At 42.1% G+C, this 21,085-nt stretch overlaps 2 protein-coding genes across 5 annotated transcripts; both read left to right on the top strand.

The window, feature by feature from the left end:
- Positions 1–311: 311 nt before the first annotated feature.
- LOC136444693 (fatty acid-binding protein 12-like) lies at positions 312–6,356 on the top strand. Of its 3 annotated transcripts, none has more exons than XM_066442382.1 (4): positions 312–623; positions 5,209–5,384; positions 5,955–6,068; positions 6,198–6,356. In XM_066442382.1, the coding sequence occupies exons 1-4, from the start codon at positions 539–541 to the stop codon at positions 6,249–6,251; spliced, it is 429 nt and encodes a 142-aa protein (XP_066298479.1). In that variant the 5' UTR covers positions 312–538; the 3' UTR covers positions 6,252–6,356. The 3 variants fall into 3 exon arrangements, with proteins under 3 accessions (XP_066298479.1, XP_066298482.1, XP_066298481.1); XM_066442385.1 differs by lacking the exons at positions 5,209–5,384; positions 5,955–6,068; positions 6,198–6,356 and adding exons at positions 1,454–1,629; positions 2,199–2,312; positions 2,440–2,954 and having other exon boundaries at positions 441–623; XM_066442384.1 differs by lacking the exon at positions 312–623 and adding an exon at positions 4,302–4,892.
- Positions 6,357–9,855: 3,499 nt separating this feature from the next.
- Positions 9,856–17,415, top strand: LOC136444944 (uncharacterized). 2 transcript variants are annotated; one of them, XM_066442730.1, is made up of 6 exons: positions 9,856–10,253; positions 11,321–11,347; positions 12,711–12,816; positions 13,337–13,395; positions 16,284–16,366; positions 16,814–17,415. In XM_066442730.1, exons 3-6 carry the CDS (start codon positions 12,726–12,728, stop codon positions 16,917–16,919), a joined length of 339 nt encoding a protein of 112 aa, XP_066298827.1. In that variant the 5' UTR covers positions 9,856–10,253; positions 11,321–11,347; positions 12,711–12,725; the 3' UTR covers positions 16,920–17,415. The 2 variants fall into 2 exon arrangements, with proteins under 2 accessions (XP_066298827.1, XP_066298826.1); XM_066442729.1 differs by lacking the exon at positions 11,321–11,347 and having other exon boundaries at positions 9,878–10,253.
- The last annotated feature ends 3,670 nt before the right edge of the window (positions 17,416–21,085 follow it).

The raw sequence follows: 21,085 nt of genomic DNA, 5'->3' as shown, positions 1-21,085 counted from the left end.
CTGTGGACATTTTTTGGACCCCAACCAAGTGATCATGAAAACGAACATTTACCTTAAGAATTCCATTCTACGACAAAGATAATATATGCTAAAACTCTCCCTACGAGAAAGGTCGTCTAGTCTAATGGTCAAATCTATCGCTAGATATAGCTAGGTCTGCTTGCCCTTGAAGTCACCAAAGTGCCTGTCCACATAGCAAGTAACTAATAACAAGAACTGCCCCATGGTAGACTGAGAAGTTAATGATTACCACCCTGTTGTCCTCGCTGAACAAATTGACTGTAACTAAGACTGAATAGACGCATTGTGGCGCAGCCATTGATATTTGTTCTTCAATGAGCCATTCGACCTAGCGGTTGTATACATATGTCTGCCTATATTTGGCCTCCTGACGCATGTCCATATTTGGCGTCTGGGTCCATACTTGGGCATCTCCCGTAGTGCAACGCCAGCGTTTTCACACACCTGAGCGCACCTACACCAGACCAGACCTTCTTAACGTTCTCTCTCACCTGAGAAGCCAAAAAGACCCGACAAGATGCCTTTTCCTGTGGAGAAATCCTGCGGATCATGGAAGCACAACGCTAATTCCGACAACTACCAACAGATCATGGAGAAACTTGGTACGTGTACATTTTTATATATGAAGTTGATTTCTTGTTACGAAAGGCTGTTTCACGGTCTAGGCCACCGATGTTGTTAAGAAAATACGTTCAAGATTTTACCTGGGAATGGCATCCTACAGTGAGGGTCAAGTACTAAAAATCATACTCTCCCTGTTGAAATCACTGTTGATTTGTTTGCTTAACAATCCATGTGCTCGCTGCACTGAAACACACTGTATCCTCAGATTTTTGTTGGCGATTTCACCCCCCTTCTCGAGTTTTCTGGAATAGCGAATAATTAGTGACATATTGATTAGCCGTAATCTGTATACTCTAAATTCATTTATGTGCGCGGGACTTGATTTCACGGCAGGAGGCGAAAGGCGATTTTCGCGGTGTTTGAAGTTTGTGGTTGAAACAGGTACAGCAGTAAAACAATGGGAACAACCTCTCGCTGATATTAGGCTCTTTTTTCTTTGGATAATTGTACTGTACAATAGTGACACAAATTTTGTTGGGTCTTTGGAGAAAAAGCGCTGTTTCAAGTAGGATGCTGTTAGAAGCTATGGTCTACTAGTATATCAGTAGTACAATACGATTGTTGTAGGCATTGCAAGGTCGACGTCACGGACAAAATAGTAAAGAAGTGTGGCCTACATGTCACTGGGTTCAGGATTTGCAGACCAGACGCAACTTGAAGTACCTGATGCAGCGAAGAAAGGTGCACATGTGTGTCATGGTCTTTAGATGTATCAAACAAATCTTACCCAACGAACTTAAAGACAATGACCCTAATCGTTTCACGTCCTCTTCACTGTGACATGTACTCGTGTGTTGTATCCTTGCAGGCGTCCCAGCCGAGATGTTTAAAACGTTACAGGAGTCGACGTTCCCCGTCAATGCTTCTCTCTCAGGGGACAAGTACACGGCTAAGGTGGAGTTCATGGGAAAAGTACATGAGGACACTTTCACCTTGGGAGTGGAGGGCGAGGAAGACGACCCAACTGTTGGCAGGAAGAGAAAGGTGAGGAACAGATTCTAAGTCGATAATAGTAGGTTTCTGTGTCGTGACATGCATGGAAAGACACCTGTGTACAAACTATTAGTTTATAGTAAACCAGGTGGCTATCGCTTTGTCCAGGATTACATTTGTTTACACTTGTAACTGCCTTCTTGGAGGACGTTCACCTCCGACGGCGCGTGTGGGTATTGTTTTTGGTTGTCTATGTGTGTTTACACCTATAACTCCTAGATCATTTTGATGGATTTGTATGAATTTTGGTGTTCGAGTACTTATTGCGGTAAAAAAACAGGGCGATTTTGGTCCCCCTAGCAGTATTTTCTGGTATTGCAGCATTACAGGCAGACACCCCCTTCCTGAAAGTACAGTGGTATGGTCCATGCACAACTGGTCAGCCGACCGCCATAGAATGACGACGAATGACCCCTTATGAGAATCATATGAGGTTGATTAAGGGAAGAAGGAAGGGGAGAATCACCAACACCTGTGATAGCTACGGCTACGAAAAAAAATCTTATTACTGAGGTATGAGATCTTCGATTTCATCTTACTTCTGTTATCCTATTATTCAGGTAACGTACACCATTGAGGGAGACAACCTGGTGTCCGTGTACCCTGATCATGATGGGTCGGGAACTTCCATCCGCGTCAGCCGCCATTTTGTTGATGACGACACCCTCCACACAGTGAGTGTTTTAAAGACTACAAACGCCTTTTTACTGGTTTAGCTCGGGCAGAGTTGTCACCTTCACAAATTTTGAAATTTTCAACAAACAAATGGCTAATACAGATCATTTATTCCTTTATTTGTAGGATATCAAAGTTGGTGATCTCGAAGGCTGGACAACCGCCAAACGCTGCTAGACGTCCGAGAGGATGTTGACCCCTGCGGACCAGAAAAGCCGCCAGTCGGCTTTGCTTAGATTTTTTTAGTGTTTTGTTCTGAATAAAGCATATGAGTATGTATCGCTAGTTGTTACACGCTAATCGGCATTTTAATGGATAAAAATAACAACAGTAAAACGCACTAGCCTGGAGTCCAGCCTTCTTAGCTTTATTCCGCTACCCAAGCTCGATCCGCACCCCGCCAAGAACTCCAGGCTCCAGGCTAAAAACGCACGTCTCACAGTCAGAGTGCAGTGGAACCCCCGTGTAGCATTCCAAAACCTGGTTTTCGGCACCAAGGACGTCGCCCACACCCGCACAGCCATGTTAGTATCTTATCAGCGCCCCTAGCGGAATGCGACGACTTGTGCTATGAAATAGTTCCTAACACACCCTATGTACTCTAAGCGGATCACATATTAAACTGCTTACGTCTTTCTTCCCATGGTGTGTGCTTTGGTTATTTTGTTTTGCGCACCAACCACCCCAAAAACTAGTGAATTGATTCTTACGATTTGTGTTTGTCGGCCTGATTCAAACTATACACAAAAGACAAAGGCCAATCACTGAAAAAACTCCTGCGATGTTTTACCTTTAACTTCACCATTTACTTTTTATTTCAGAAAGCAAATTCTACAAAATCTGTAAACACAAAGATACTTATACTTCATGCTTAACCAACATCCCCTCGCAAAGGTTATCATCAATATCTCCCCGCAAATGTTATCCTCATTAAACTCGGGTCTTCTCCCCTTGTCACGTATCACGTGCACTTGCTCGGGATTAATGAAACCACCTTAATTCAAAACGCGGAAGATTTCACCGAAACAAAGAGGAAGTCGTACAATTTACAAACCAAGGAGTATAGACCAAACTAATCCCATGATGAAACCAGGTTTCACTGGCCAGAAGGCCATGGTTCACTTTGCGATGGACAATGCATTAGTGCCAGCTAGCGATGTAGACAAAAACTGCAGTAAATGTTTCATGAGGCAGTCAAGAAGGCTAGGTCGCGTTAGGACACAACAGAACAAACCATCTTAGTGTACAATTGGTGTTTCATCAAAACCTAGGATTAGAGATGATCCCTCGACATGATCTAAGTGGTAATCCTTAGAACATTTACAGATGTTGATGTTGACCGCCTCTGTACAACTACAAGCGCACACCGTGCAGTGGGCACCGCCCGTTGCACCTCCGGACCGTACGCGACATCTCAGAAAGCCATGGGTGAATACGACAGATACGAACCTTGATGCCAAATGGCATGGCTAACATGTTTACATTTCAGGAAGCTTGGCAGTCCACGAAACCATAGTTTCTCCCCCGATCTGCCTTACTGTCCCGGAAATTCTTCAGCACCAAGGGCAGCGGAAGGCGCCTGGTTCAACGTTACGTATTGGCTTAAACAAAATAAGCTTGAGTAAGTGTTTTTTGGCGAAGCGTTAAGTATAGTTGTGAACAACATAGCAGCTGTAAAAAAACATCTTTGTGTTACCGTGGACTCATGAATCATACGGTACAGAGGTGAAGCAGGCCAGGCAGCACAGAGGAGTGTTGATACAGTTTATGTTGGGAACCCAATAAAGAGACAACGCAGCAGCGCCCTCTTGCGATTGAGTTTAGAAGCACAGTGTCAACTTGACGGCCTGTCAGCTTCATTAACGCTGGTCTACGTATCTCGGTCTACGTTCCTATTTCTTACGGCTTTAGATAGATGACGAACACGTATTTTCCTACGGGCCCTGATATATATGTCATTTCGCTACTAGGCTAGCTAAAATGCTTTTGAGTCTGTTGAATTACGGCACAGTAACATCAAACGTAACATCCCCCTCGCCAACGTCGATGGTATACCAATCCACGCCCCCAGTTGTCATGTGGACTTTGATGCTGACGTAGTGCATAACGAGTTTTGCGACGAGCTGGCACAATGTTGGTCTTTCGTTTTTGAGTCAGCAAGTTCGGGAGTTCCATGGAGTTTCGAAGGATCCGGAGGTGATTTTTTTCGGAGAACAGACTAAAATCGATGCGCGCACTGATGTCATCCATAAAAGTAGGTTGGTGTGGTCTTTAGGACAAGAGGGTAGACGGAGAAGTTAATCATTACCATCCTTTTCGACCTAGCGGTCGTCTGTGCACGCATGTCCATATTTGGCGTGTTGGCCCATATTTTGATATCTCTCGATCACTACATAGTGCAACGCCAGCGTTTTCACACACCTGAGCACACCTACACCAGACCAGACCTTCTTCACGTTCTCTCTCGCCTGAGAAGCCAAAAAGACCCAACAAGATGCCTTTTCCTGTGGAGAAATCTTGCGGTACATGGAAGCACGACAAACATTCTGACAACTACCAACAGATCATGGAGAAATTTGGTACGTGTTAACTTTTATGTATGAGGGGAGGGGCCACCAAATAAGGCTAGTGCCTGAAAATCACATAAGGAAAGGCTCCAAAATACACTTATCAGTATTTCAATGTCTTGGAGACCTAAACATGTCTACTTACCAAATCTGGAAAAAGCCGAGCTTCGACTCCAGTTAAACTTTCCTGCTACTGCCCTTCGAACCAAAACACATGGTCTCTAGATGTATTAAACAAATCTTGTCCAACGGAACAAAAGACACTGATCCTACAATCGTTTCAAGTCCTCTTCACTGTGACATGTGCTGGTGTGTTGTATCCTTGCAGGAGTTCCAGCCGAGAAGTTTCAAAAGTTACAGACGGGGACTTTCCCCGTCAGTGCTTCTCTGTCAGGGGACAAGTACACCTCTAAGGTGGAGCTCATGGGGGAAGTACGTGAGAAGACTTTCACCTTGGGAGTGGAGAGCGATGACGACGATCGATTGTCTGGCAGGAAGAGAAAGGTGAGGAAAAGATTCTAAGTCGATAATAGTAGGTTTCTGTATCGTGACATGGATGGAAAGACAAGAGTGTGTACCACAGGATTTTAGTTTGGTAAGCCAGGTGGTCATCGCTTTGTCTGGGATTACATTTGTTTACAGTTATACATGTAACTACCTTCTTGAAGGAGGTTCACCCCCGACGGCCCGTGGGGGTATTGTTTTTGGTTGTCTATGTGTGTTTGCACCTATAACTCATAGATCATTTTGATGGATTTGTATGAATTTTGGTATGCGAGTACTTATTGACCCCCCCCCCCAGGAAACATGGCGATTTTGTCCCCCTAGCAGTATTTTCAGGTATTGTAGCATTACAGGCCGACACCCCCTTTCTGAATGTAGAGTCCATGCACAGCTGGTCAGCCGACCGCCATAGAATGACGACGAATGACCCCGTATGAGGAAAGGAAGGCTCACTAACACATGTGATGGGTAGGGCTACGGCATTAAAAAATTCACAAAAAAACCTCTTCATATGTCACTGAGGTCTGATATCTTCAATTTCTTTCTTACTTCCGTCATCCTATCCTTCAGGTGACTTACACCATAGAGGGAGACAACCTGGTGTCCGTGTTCCCTGACCATGATGGGTCGGGAACTCCCGTGCGCGTCAGCCGCCATTTTGTTGATGACGACACCATCCGCACAGTGAGTGCTCTGTACAAACAATGGACCTTTTCTATGAATTTAGCTCGGGTAGGGTTTTCAACTTCACAAATTTTGAAATTTTCAGCAAACACATGGCTAAAATAGATAATCTATTCCTTTTTTTTGTAGGATATCAAAGTCGGTGATGATCTCGAGGGCTGGGTAACCACCAAGCGCTGCTAGACGTCCGAGAGGACGTTGAACCCTGTGGGCCAGACAAGCTCCCGGAGTCTTCGACTTTGCTTAGATTGTTGTAGTGATTTGCTTTGAATAAAGCATCTGAATATGTTTGGATAGTTGTCACACGTTAAGAAGATTTAATTGGATAGGTATACTCTGTTGGGTTAAGGCAGCCCAGGCTCTAAAATTCGTGTTCGAGTTCGGCTGCGCGCCTGGCCAGCGCGCGGCTCGGCCGAACTCGAACACGGTTCGAAATGTTCCACTACAGAGCAATTCGGGGGGCGCAAGGTCTATTCCACTGCCCAATCATATATATCTCAGGTGTACGTAACGTTATATGTACAAAATTGTTTTATAGGCCATGATTTGGATTGTATTACATTCTAAATGTTTCAATCAAATGGTTTGGAAGGTCTCCTCCACGAACATGTGCCGCACCGAGTCCTACTAGCGCTGTTTTGACGGAGGTGTTCCAAATCGAACAGGGGGTTCTATATGTTCGATATGGTGTTCGAAGGGAACGGTCGTTACGTCACAGGTGTTGGATTTCGCAGGAGACAACGAGCTGCGTGTGTGAGATCGGTTTATGACTTTTACGGCATTACGCGCGGCTCAAAACAACAGACTTGATCTTTGGAGTAATCAAATATTCTTCATTATAGCTTTCTTATCAAAATTGTCCGGGGCTATTTTGCATAGATTTTGATTTTTTTTAAACTGGGGCGAATTTTTAACAAAATATGACCCAAAAATAGTGGTTTCTGATGTTTTTCACCCAAAAAAATAATTTCATCGTCATTTTAAACAAAATAGCCTCGGACAAAAATGATTTGTATGAGGTTAGCTCTCATCTTGTAAAATATCATAATAAAAGTTGGTGTTACCGCCTGCGCGCGTAAACCCATGAAAAACACAGCTATTTTTAACCAAAATGTGTATTTCTAACCCAAAATCTAGCTGTAGAAAAACTAAAGTATAATTTATTCAATGCGTTTTAAGTAGTTCTAAAATTGTGTGAAGTTTCATCGTGGTGCGACAAGGCTATCGAAAGATACAGGATATGTATTGATATGTATGGAATAATACTTCCTGGGCCGCCTTAACCCAACTGAGTAACAACTGTAAAACGCATTTTTTAGAGTGCACGGTTGACATCGGAACCTCCTTCCGTAGCATTATGGAACCGGTCCTTCAGCACCAAGGACATGACCCACTGCCGCACTGCCATGCTAGCATCTTATCAACGCCCCCTATGGGAATCAGACAGCTTCTGCATGTTATTCTGACTCAGTTTTCTTAAATATGACTCAGTCAGGAATGTAGTGTTGTAGGTAAAGCACATACACGCTACGTAAGCTAAGCTAAGCAAAGCACATATATAACTGTTTACATCTTGCTTTAAATGGTTTACATCTTGCTTTATGTGGTGAATGCTAGAATAGTGTTGTTTGGCTTGTGCACGAAACACCTAAAAGACTGATGACTGATTTATGATTTGTGTTTGTGGGTCTGAGCCGAAATATACAAAGTCAGACAAGGGTAATCGCTAAACTTCCGTCAGATTTACAATTTCTCTTATAGTTTATTCCTGAAAGTAAAATTTAAAAACAACAATCTTCAAACGTGAACAACAAGAGCGAACACAAACAAGCCAATCAAAATTGCAATCCCTAACGTTACATGTACTTTCAGTGCTCGCTCCACGAAAGCCTGCAAAGTAGTCACTATTTGTATTCTTTACAGTTACCGCCAGGGTCGTGGTATTTGCATACTTGACGGAGCAGAATCCCGGCTTTAGGATGCCTGGAGGGAGTCTTCTGTGTGATGAAAACAGATTCAGGTCCCTTCAATTATTCACCATGTTACGTCCTTTCCGAAACGGTTATCGATTGAGCCACGTCGACTTCTTCCCAGCCCGGTCACATTCGTCATATGACAGGGCATTTTGGGAGACAGTCGTGGATGTGTCGCACGAGGGTCTTGTGACGGAAAGGATTGTCGTAGACCCCGGTCGATGGTCGCTTCTTTGAAAGCATTGCTTAAGACCGCCCCCCCCCCCTCACAAAAGAAATCCACGACGCATCCCCATACTTGAAACTCCTCTCTTGTACCCGGTTATTCTTGCGGTACCCGCTAGAAATTCTTGACGTACCCGGTAAATCTTGCCGTACTCTGTCCCTTAATTGTACCGCATCCAATGGCGAACATCGCACGACGGCAAAGGCACACAGTCTTATACAGCCGATGTCAAGGCAAACGTTCGGATACGACAAGAATTACCGGGTACGGCAAGAACTTCTAGCGGATACGGCAGGAAAGGCGTTTCACAGTCCCCCCAAACTCTCTACGTGACGCTTCAGTGTGTTCGTATCTACCACAAATGATGATCCATAACACTCGCCCCAAGGCTCATATTTACCACCACTTCTCATAGACAGGACTATTTCTCACCAATTTGCCGACAAAATTGACGTGCATGAAAACTGACTCCCCTTCACTGCAAACAGCCCGAGTGTGCCTTCCTTTTGACAATCTCATGCCTCAAAATTCGGCACACGAATTCAATCATCGTCAAGAGCTCAACGAAACCACTTGAAGGCCACTTCGAAGACACCGTTGCTGTAAGCCTTAAGAACTACATCTCAGCATGGATCCCTTTGAAGAAGCCACGCAAAAGCGACGGCATTACTAGTAAGCTGAAAGCCGTTGAAGAAGCAATAACAGACTATTGAATGACAGTTTCGCGCATTGATTCTGACCGTGAAGAGGCTCTTCGTGAAGGTCAAATTACGCACGCTGTAAGAAAATAACCGTGAAGATGTGGGTCACGTGACGTATGACGCACGCACCAATGGAGAGCCGAGTGGGTGTAACGGATTTTTCTGACTTGCTGACGAAGGTGATTTGAAATTGATCTCAAATTGGTTTTCAACTTGACTAAACATATTGCCGTCCTGTTGTAAAGTTGAAGATTCTAGCCTATGAATTGTTCTTTTATTGCCAACTGCAAAACGATTACTGTGAATGTTGCAATTTTCGCAGTGTCAGTTCATGTTTGTTGTTTTTGTGATAACCTCTACACTGCGAATTTAAAACCACCCCGAAAATGCTTGACTGTCTTTTGCCCGCCTACCTCCTTGGTACAACAGCGAACTAGTAACCACCGCGAATTTTAAATTTTCTTCCTACCACGAAGGCGTTTGCAGTATTTCACTACCATTTTCCTAGATGATGATTCCCCAACACTTAGTAACTCATCATATACGGCCATTTTCTGTCACGACATATGTGTTTTGGAGACCAGGAAATCTGTATCTTTTCTCTAGTGTCCCAAATGTAAAACAAACGTGCAAGTTATAACTTTCGTGTCACTGACATCTCTCACACGATAATTGCTTTTGACAGTTTATCAGAATTGAAATAAATGCCCGCGATAAACCTGTGCTGCTCACCGAGCATGTCACATTTCTGTTCTACATGCAACCCCCATTGTCAAGAAGAATATCAAACTTAATGCATTAAAAATTGAAACATTATTCTCCTTGCTGAAAACCTTCCACTTATTTCACATTCGCGTTCCCACACCACACGAAGCCCCGGCTTACATAGTCGTTGCGTTGGTGGTATTAAAGGGCATCCCTGCTACAACACACGGGCTGATTACCGAGCTGGAGCTTTCCTTCCACCTGTTCGGGTTGATACGGACTTTAACAATGGCACCCCGCTGGCCCTCGTGACTCATGGTAAGTTGACACATCATTTTCCAGCCCGCGGAGTATTGCTGAGTGAACCCTATCTCCGCGCACAAGGCGCCCGCCGGGGGGAATATGATGCATTTCGGTCAGGATTCATGACATGCATCGACAGTAAACGAGATTGGCGACGGCTGGAAAAGGTTGGCGAGGATTTGAAGGAGGGTTATTCAGTACCGCGGTCACTTCAGTCGGCGACTTGAGACGCAGAAGACGCGCAGAATTTTCCTCGAAGGAGTCATTTGCGACACCGGTGAGTATTTTTCTTTCTTTCACAGACTTAAAACTGGAGACGACTGTGACGATGTGGTGAAAATGTATTTAAAGGAAGGTTAAGCACAAACATAGGAATAAAATACTCTCTTCCTATCTTATGGAGGGGATGCCATTCAAAGTCTATGCATTGAGAATATTCGAATAATATCAACTAACCATATACGAAGGCTACAAAGGCGGTTATCGCGATACTTTGCTTGGACCTTAAGAGTGCACCTTTGATTCTATAATACAACAGGTACATTTACAGCTATAGAATATCTTCGCTTTCTGTGATTCTGACAACGGATTCATTTTTGTAGTCATTTCCATACCACAACATTGTAATTACCGAGAAATCGCTCTTGATTTTATTGTGGCAATACATAAAATGAAAGTTATTAGCTGAATCGTTTAGCAGATGTTACAGCTTAGCGACGCGTGTTTGACATTAAGGTCGTGTAGTGAATTCAAAGAAAATTTAAAAAAGGTCTATTTTTTATATACAGTTTTGAAATGAGTGTTCCTAAGGAATTTTTTGTTTAAATCTAATATTGTGTTCTTCCGATTTCGATCCTGAAAAAAATTGGATCGGTAGATTTCGGCCCAAGTGATAAGAGAAATACAATTTAACGATATAAGATGAAATGCGTGATCAGGACACTTGTATTTTCAACATCATATTGTGATTTTACAGATATGCATTGTACAAGCACAATTATATCAATTCTGCAGTAGTTATGAAGTACAATATCTACTACACATTCTTACATAAACGCTCTTCAAAGCCCTCATCTGTTAACGGGGTGTGAAATTCAAGAAGTCTGTTTTGAATTTCATCCCCCAGATGTCAGATTGCAAATGTTATGTCAGCGGTCGACCTAAAGAAAAAGGCTACAGTCGGTAGTTTTTTGCAGAGGTTTGTCGGCTAGCAGGAAACACAACATTATCTTTGACCTAAAAACATCCACGTCCGGCGAATTATGCAAAACGCCAGTTTTTATGATATAGGATCAGTGAATGCACTTACTCCTAATGTCATGATCCCTCCTGTTTTAACTTAAGCATACAGAAGCGCCGTCCTGGAAAATTGTTTCTGAGTATACCTCGCAGAGTTCATACCAATGCGACCTTCCTTTTCAAACGCTACAAAGCCAACGGCATTTTCGTTGAGTGCTGTATAAAGTCGGTTATGATAAAATAGAATTTACATTTCGAATGGAAGTTCTCTTCGACGGTAGTTGACATTATGAAACGCTTTACCTTGGGTGTGGAAATATCGCATAAAACCTATATACAATGTAAAAAAAATATGGTCATTTGTGTCGACAATGTCATACAGGGCACTTGACTTTGTGTGCGGAAATATCGTATAGAAATTTTATGGTAGAATTTGCAATGTAGAAAAAATATTGTCGTTTTTGTCGACAATGTCATACAGAGCACTTGACTTTGTGTGCCAAAATATAGCTTAAGACCTTTATGATAGAATATACAATGTAGCAAATTATGTTCATTTGTATCGACAATGTCCTGTAGTTTACATGATAAAACCAAGGATTTAGCCTACTTGATAAAACGTTTTACTTTGCGGAAATATCGTATAAGATGTCCATAATAGTATATACAAGGTATTGCGTCGACAATGTCATAATCAATACGATAAAACAAATACCACTCTACATAACGTGTACCGGTATATAAACATGGTAACGTTATATTTGTTTAACGGTTGAAATCGACAATATCGAATTCCCCACTCCAGCCGTAACACTGGTTTACATGGTAATTACCATGCTAATTTGAACCACTTCACGCACAATTAACGTTTCATTCATGTTGCAATTAGTTTGACGCCGCCACGAGAGAATTCAAAGCTTAAAGGCACCCGCCATGGTTATTACGTGGGACAAATCTTCCTCACTTTCGATTCTAGGAGCTTGCCAAGAAAGCCACTATCTTTTTCTAATTACCCCTCAGTGAACTTCACGGGGTGTTCTAGAAAGCGGAAATTAAATATTAGTGACGTATCATGAATCAATACACTAGGGACACATGCATTGATCCAAGAATCCGCCATTCCAGCAAAGGGAAATAGCTGACATGTGCTCTTTAAAAATCACTACATGAACAGATCTTTCAGGCATTGAGACGTAAAGAAACGACGACATTGCCAAACATGGTGGGGTCATTCTTACATGACGAAGGCTGTAGGCTGGATCAAAGATTAGGTGTGCAAGTCATGTTTACACTTGTTACCTATTAGCAATAGTTCAATTGTCATGTGCGTAAGTTGACATAGATTGTACCAGTTACAATTGTCGCGCAATAAAGTTGCATTGACCTGGTCAGAGTTTGATCATGTTGCCAACCAAAACAGGTGGCGTTCTGTTCGAAAATACAAAATTGTTACTTAAACAAGAAATTAAAGCCTTGTGACTTTCTTACTTTTCAGGAGCAGAAAGAGAAGATGAAGCTGGTTGTCCTTGTGTTTCTGGGCGTGGTTCTCGTCGCCATGGCGATGGACGAAGAACAAAAGCGTTGGCGCTGGGGACAAGACGGTACGATATTTTCATATCTATAGCATGCACTTTATGTTCGTGGAAATATCACATAATCAATTTCCTATCTTATCCTTCGTGTCTTCATGCAAGTAAGTGACAAAACAAGGTTTGTTGACTTCGTGTACGGAGTTTTTGACGTGTGTGTGTGTGTGTTTGTTCGTTCGTTCGTTTGGGTTGGTGTGTGTTCGTAGTTATTTGAATGCACTGTCAGAAGAGCGACAGGACGTGAGTAGGAAGATGACCGCAAAGGTCAGGATTGTGGGAGTAGCGGGAAGTACAGGTCAGAGATGGTAGAACTAGTCGTTAGTCAGACCTGTTTCATCTGTAACCATTGTATATTTATCAATGTAAAATGACGTATCTCTTGCACCTTCCTCCATATGTCAATGTCAAATAGAGTCTATAGAGATTTCATCCGTTTGAGCCAAATTAGCTTCTTTCTGATAAGACACACATATTGAATAAAATCTCTGCTTTTATTTCTGACTTCACTATGAAATGTTTCTGTGTTGTACAGCGTCCATGATTTCCCGGATGTCGTCCCCCCAGTACTACTGGTTCAGGAACAGGAGAGGGGTAAGGTGGCTTTAGAGTGCTTTTTTGTGAAGCAGGTATCTCACTGGACTGCGCCAAATTGCGCCAGGTATTTGCAAAATGGCACAAAAATGCACAATTCGCACGATAGCGCACATGTATTAGCAGCGGAATCTCTTTTCGATGAATTTGCATTTGTATCGACGCGAATTCGCAAAGCTAGCGCAATTTCCTAGCACTAATTTCCTAGTTAGTTGGTGCAGTCTAGTGAGATACTAGCTTTACACTTCATGAGCCTCTGCTTTTTGTGTGGAGACTTGCGGATCCAATCCCTTGATTTGTACCACGTTTATCAGCTAGTCGAAGCTTTCATGAGCTCGAGTAAATCAATCTTATCGTCATGATCTTCGTTTATATCATGTCATGTTTAAATGCCAGGATTCCTGTGCAGAAGTAATGGGGCTTTTGATGGGTACATTGCATGGATTTGGCGGAAGGATCAGAACAGACTAGTAAATTGAACAAAAGCCGATCAGCGCAGTCATTCTTTACTGTTTTTATGATCTCTGATCTAATTGACTTCCGAAATAGCTGGCACAAAACATGATTGTGCAAACCACAGTCACTCCACAACGCCCACCCAAAAATATAACCTTCTGCCTACGGCGAAAGCAACTTCAAATCTTTGGAATAGAACAGAGGACGTGAGTAAAAAAAACGAGAAAAGAATGTTCATGGCATGTATAAACGGCAAAATTGATTACACGTAACGTTATGCAAAGAAAAACTGCTGTGAGTTCACCCGGTTAATTTCCGCTCTCAAATCAATCTGTGATTAATGTTTACACGTTACAAAGTGTTATGCGTCAGTCCGGTTATCGCCAACGCCCACCAACATTTCTTACAACTGTTTTCAACACTGTTTGATATGTTTTACTAACATCAATCTCAGGAAACGACAAACTGCCGTGAGTTCATCCATTTCAATAGGCTCATTTCCACTCTCAAATCAAATTGTGCTTAATGTTCACAGTTACAAATATTATGCGTCACTCCTGCTATCGCCGACGCCCACAAACATTACTTACAAATGTTTTCAACACTGTTTGATATGTTTTACTAACATCAATCTTAGTAGACGACAAACTACCGTGAGTTCACCCATTTTAATAGGCTAATTTCCACTTTGAGATCAAACTGTGCTTGATATTCACAAGTTACAAAGCACTGTACATCATTCCGGTTATCGCTAACGCCCACAAACATTACTTACAACTGTTTTCAACACCGTTTATAACATCAATACAAATGCGCCGACATGTGTTAAGCACCGGGGGTGTAGTTAGCCTTATCACACATTTCCATACATGTGATCTGCCCTGTGTGAGGACACATGTACAATGACGGATGGATTGTCCTCTATCTACAAGTCGCAGGCCTCGATTGTACTCAATGCGATGGATTCCACAAAGCACCTGAAGCAATTCCACCGAAGAGAGCAGTGTGTGATAAGCTTCAGTTATGACTTTCGACACCAACATAGCTTGACACATCTCATACAGCTATCTATAAAACCGATACGCACTGGCCGTGGGTGTTTTTAATGAAAACGACAAACCTTCCCATCCAAATCATCCGAAAATTGCATACACCAGTTGTGAATGGCTTATCATCGACATTCAGCTTCGTGAGAAGTTCCTTCTTAAGTTCTGATAGTATACTTATGGTAAACCTTTCTCCCCAACCCACACTACATCGCAGTAAGAAGTTTCTTCTTAAGTACTAATGGTGTATACTTAAGGTAAACCTTTTCCCAGCCCACACTACATCGATCGTACTAAGAAGTTTGTTGTTAAGTACTGATGGTACACTTAAGAGAAGCCTGTCTACAAAAGCCCATACTGCATCGCAACTAGTAAGCTGTGCAAGACGATCTGATGACAAGAGATTATATCATTGATTAAACCGTAGAAGAGGAATCAGAAAAAAAGAGCACATAGCTATACTAGTACCAGCTCAGACACCATTCACTCCCAAACACTCCCAAGTCATTTGTTGCAGTTGTTCATTTTATGGACAAATTAAATATAACTGCTGTCATCACGAGCTCAAAGGACCCTCATTTGCAGTACAGCAATTTGGGGGCTTCAACCAAGGGGATCTCTTGCATACATCGGTTATGACACTATTACTGGCTCTGAACTGAAGGACACGCTCAGAATTCTCTCCCTGTTCCCTTCAGACTGTTAAACTGGTCTAGCGCGGCGCACTTAAGTTCATGTTGTATATGTGCAATAGCGCCCTTTTAGAGTGGAATGGTTTAACTGCACGAACAGTACAGTGTCTTTGCCAAAGTGACGTCACAACTCAGTGAACCGTTAATGAGATGTAGATTGCGATGAGTCATCCGGAACAGATTTACAGTTATCCGCTGAGGAATGACTCATACATTGTCTATTAGCACGTTGATGAAGGTTAGACATCCGGGTAATTAGATACGAAAAATGACAGTTACTCAAGGTCACTCAGGCACCTGATAAATTTTGAAACGGTCAGACGTTTCAAACAGCATCCGCTGTCTTTCGTCAGTGACTGAAGGGAAGACTGTAGTAACCAGGTTTTAAACCAAAATTCTGAATCGATATGTTATAAATTGATTGACAATTTGGGGATGGTTTAGTAAAAGATGTAGCCAAGACAAGGTCGTGTGCTCAATTAGTTTCTGTTATTTGAGTACAGAAGCACACTAGCTATAGCTCATGTTAGCTACATACTATTAGGTAGTTCATAGTGCAAAGCATTTGACCGTGTCTTTATCCTCTAACCCCCTAACATGGCGGACGCTATATCACACCAAAGTCACGTGAGTGACACGTGATATCACGTGACTGTGAATGGCCTATTGAATGTCTGCCTGTGTGACCCTACAGGGAGACATGTGCGTGAGCAGCTGGGAGAAGTGCGAGTTCTGCCAGTGTTCCTGCTGCAGCAAGAAGTGTCTCCGCACATGGACGTAAGTACAGCTGGTCCACAAGCAAAAAGGGGGGTGGAGGTGGATTACGAGAAATATTCTGAACAAATACAAAGTTTCCTCGGTGTTTTTTTACGGTATAGCCAAGTACGTTTTTGAAAACCTTCGTGTACAATGATGTAGGTGACAATTTTTTGTCACAGAGTGTGACATGCACACACACACACACACACACACACACACGCACGCATGCACCCACACACAAACACACGTATACACACACACACAACAGACATGTACGCAAACACACAGACACACACACATACATACATACAAACACACGGCCGCAAGCACACCCACACATACACGTACACACACATGTGTCTCAATAAGATTTTACCTTGTGTCTCAAAGCGAAGCAGGCTGTAACGAAGACCTGACAAGAAGCTGTAATGATTAGATTGAATGACCATACTCTGTGTTCCCCAGGCCTATGCAGCGCGGCATTGACGTCTCTGGTTGGTGCGTGCCGGATGACTGGGAGTGTGACGTCACCGAAAACTCCCTACTTGCCAAATGCGTGACGACCCAGTGAAGGACCGGCCACGTAACCCACTGTCTGTAGACGTTCTACGCATGCGTACCAAAGTGTCATTGTCCGACATTCTCATGAAGGACAAATTTCCCAGTTAAGTCTTGTCCCACATAAATCACCATAGCTGATACTTTCCTCCGATAAACATCCCTGAAACTTACAACACGAACTACAGCAAGAGTCTTTGTACGCGTATGTTGTAAATGTAACAACAGGCACATGCTGTACCATAACAGTCTGCTAGGAGGCGAGAGTTAAGTTTTACAGACTGTCCTCTAGAGTATCCTGGTGTAAATAAACCCTTCAATAATAAAGACACAAATGCATGAGACGTTCAACCTCCACGTGACTATGACTAAACTTCGGCACGAACTATGAAAAGAAGGTGAATTTTGGCATTCTCTTGATCATACAATGCTATATTATATTATATATATGCACACAAGACGGCTTATATGTGTCAAGCCTCACCAGACAATAAAAGTACCTCTCAAGACATGGCCTTGTTGTCAGTGATGTCTACATGAAGCAGTTCTCTTTAGTTATCAAATATCTCCATATTTCATACACATTCAACGAAGATGAAGCAACAGAAGCCCTGATGCCAGTGATCGATATGCAAAACTTGTTTTTGGCGATGCCTTAGGGGCGGAGCCTTTAGTATAGTACCACGATTGATATGAAAATATTCTATGAAATCCACGAACGCATTCCCTAGGGAATTCGTTTTTTTTGTTGCTACACCTTGTTCCTCTTGCTTTCGCAAGTCATTATCACAATATGATTGTTTCAGATTGTAATGGCAGTTGGGGGCATAAAAATCAAAATTCAGTTTAGATTAGAGATATAAAAACTTAGAAAGATTAACCCCGAAAATAATTTCATCAGGTTGATAGAACATAGAGTACTGGAGATTCTTATTACACGACCGGTAATTCTCACCTGCTAACGTTTCGATGTCTGTCAGACACCTTCATCAGAGCTTCAGGTGTAAAAAGAATCTCCAGTACTCTTAGAAAGATTAAGTATACATTCTGCCAAAATGCGATAAGCAACCTGATCAGCGCACCACCCGGATTGTAGCTTCCTTCGGCTTACACGATACTACTAGTCTTTTTAGGTGGGCTATCCGCCTGTGCTCTGGTGATCCGACGTCAAGCATTGTGCAGGACAGTGTCACAGAACACGACAGCTCCGCGGAAAACACATCTTGGGCTTTCCTCGGATTCCTATGAGACCATAGAAAACAAAGAAGCTAAATCATGGCTGAATTTCATGTATGTAACTAGATAGAGGTTCATGCCAATTAAAGGTCACCCAAACAATATAAGGCCCCGAAAACTGGATTTTGAAAGTCAATTTATTTAGTCATTTCTAAACATGATATGTTGTGTGTATAGTATGTATAGTGTATGTACAATGTATAGTGACGTCCACGATTAAAAAATATGACTTCGTTGTAATGTTAGAACTCATTGAAGGCTCGCGAAACTAAGCTTAGTGTATCATTGTATGGCATGTTTTTGCACGCGCGGATTTAAAATGCTCAAAGTATGAAGTTATTACGCAAATGTGCTAGACAGTGTTAGTAATTGTCACTACAATAAAGATTTCAGCATTTTTTTTATTTCCATTTTTTGGTCCCTAATATTGCTTTGGTTGCCTCTAACATTTTATTTCGACAAAGCCAGAAAAATAAAGATTACAATAGAAAAATGTAACTACAACACACCCTGGCTTTTCTCTTGACAGTCTGGCGCTGCAGGCCCTCTCTGTGGGAGAAAATGGACTCCTTCATCACTAATGTCTTCAGAGCGAGCCTGGACGCCTCAAAGTGTCCTTTCACGGCTAGATTATAAGAAAGGGAATGCACATACATTAACAATAAAGGTCGTCATTCATTCATTAGCACATGGCGATCTATATGCGCGTTAACTGTCATGATGAATAGATCTCCAAGCAGATCTATCGCTGGCAATGACAGTATCCAAAGGGCAAAAGCAATATTATTTATTGACCTTTGGATACTGTCATTACCACCGCGATATATCTGCTTGGAGATTAATGATTAGCCCCTCTATATAATATACTAAGCGTTCTATCAAATATGACGAACAGGTTTGTTCTCTCCACTGGTGTGGACAATTCAGCAACATTAACATGGTTTCGTGACAGACAAGTCGAGTCAGTCTTTGTTCACAAGAACTGCCTAAGGCTACCTTCTGCTCATTGGGGACGGGGTACACGTGAAACACACCTGGAAAAACTTACTTTTACTTTTTAATGACGTATGTGTGAAAATGTTCATGTACAATGTACCTTCAAAGGGAACGGTGACCTCTGCAGACGACAGAGTGAGGAGGACAGCTGACGTCATCAGCAACAGGAGTGGTCTCATGGTCCCGCTGATAGTAGCCAATCAACGGCTGTGTTCTGTAGACAAGAGGAACACGTCGTTTTAGTTCATGTCGTAAAATGCATTGCATGTATGCATATGTATATATGCATTTCCATATAATGTGATGATATAATGTGAAGAAGTACGTATATGAAGGTTAGACATCCAGGTAATGATATACTGAATACAAAAGTTACTCAAGCAACTGGATAAGTTTTTGAAGGGTCTGGCGTTTCAGACAGCATCATCTGACAGTTTACAAAATGTATCCAGTTGCTTGAGTAACTTTTGTATTGAATATGAAGAAGTATTGGGTACCACACTACTCGACCTATTAAGGATCGATCTTTTTTAGCTACAGCATGGACAAGTGCAACGAAGGAGGTACAAATTCAAGCCAATAAAAAGGGAACGAACTCTTGATGATTTTTTTTCCACACGCCCAACATGATCTTTTCTGTAAAGTCGATCACCGGCTTTTGGAATGCCAGTACAGTATGTATATATATACAGGTCACTTGTCTGCACAGAGTGGATACTGCCGGGGGCGCGTTCCAGTCTGTTTTAAAGATAACTCAGCGTCTTAAGCTGGGAAAACTTGAGAAACTTTTGAGAATACTCAGTTCTGTAACTTACTCTGAAAGTTATATGTTGTAGATGGTCATACAAGAAACTGAGTTTGAACTAAAAGAAAGACTATTATATCGTCGTTGCAACTTTCTTCTTGTAATCACGCTTTAGAGCATGTGACCTAGTTCAAACACTGATGATGCAGCATTTTTTTCAACAGTAGTTGTCCCTTTAAACCTTCGCTCATTCAAAGCTTCAACGTTAACTATAGATAAATGACGTTCAAACACTGATGATGCAACTTTTTCCAGCCGTTGTTGACCCTTTAAAACTTCCATTCTTCAAATAACAACTAAGACCTAAAAGAAAATGCCCTCCGTGCGTTAAAAGTTGCCTTGTCTCGAGCACCCACCTGTCCTCACCAACTATTTTTTCTCAGTCCCTTAAGTGTTTACTGCCGACAGGTTTGACTGTACCACTATATAGATGATATATATACTTACCGAAAATCTGCTATCTCGTTTTGTGTACGTGTACAGGAGACTCCTGGGTCAGTGTGAATGCATCGATGCCAGAGCTTGTTCTGTCGATCTAAGGGTCAGGGCTAGATATGTTCTAAAGTTGACGAACAACTAGTAGCGGACACGTGTTGGACCATTTAAACCAATGAAAACTCGGGTATGTTAATTGCTGTCCAAAGTTGCTGATGTGTACATGGTTACCAGGGTAGAAAATTTGTCTGCACATCTATATATATACAAAAGGCCTACAGGCAACCCATTATGCCCTCCCTTCAATCAAACCTATGATTTAAATGTTTTACCACTTTTATCGTTTATGCATGCCATGTATGCAACGAGCGTAGAAGCCCCGGTAGTAATCGGATAGCACCCAGGCTATGCAATTTTACAAAACATAAGGCCATGTTGATTTGATTATATGGATGACATCCACGCGCGCATCAATTTTCGTCCGATTCCAAAAATAGAAATTTTTTTCCGCCATACTGTTAATCATGGATCGAAGTATACAAAGTAGCTGCAAAAATATGTCGTAAATTGCAAAAGAAATATTGGAAAACGATACTAATGTCGTAGAATGCCAAAATCATTTCCAAAACCAAAAAAAAGGTTTACCATTCTCTTGTTCAACCTTCCTGACAACATAGATTTCATAATGAAGCCATTGTTTTTATTCG

The sequence above is a fragment of the Branchiostoma lanceolatum genome, chromosome 11 (assembly GCF_035083965.1).
Source record: "Branchiostoma lanceolatum isolate klBraLanc5 chromosome 11, klBraLanc5.hap2, whole genome shotgun sequence".
In the NCBI taxonomy this organism is placed as follows: domain Eukaryota; kingdom Metazoa; phylum Chordata; class Leptocardii; order Amphioxiformes; family Branchiostomatidae; genus Branchiostoma; species Branchiostoma lanceolatum.
Note: the sequence above shows the minus strand (reverse complement) of the source record. Positions and strands in the feature narration are given on the sequence as shown.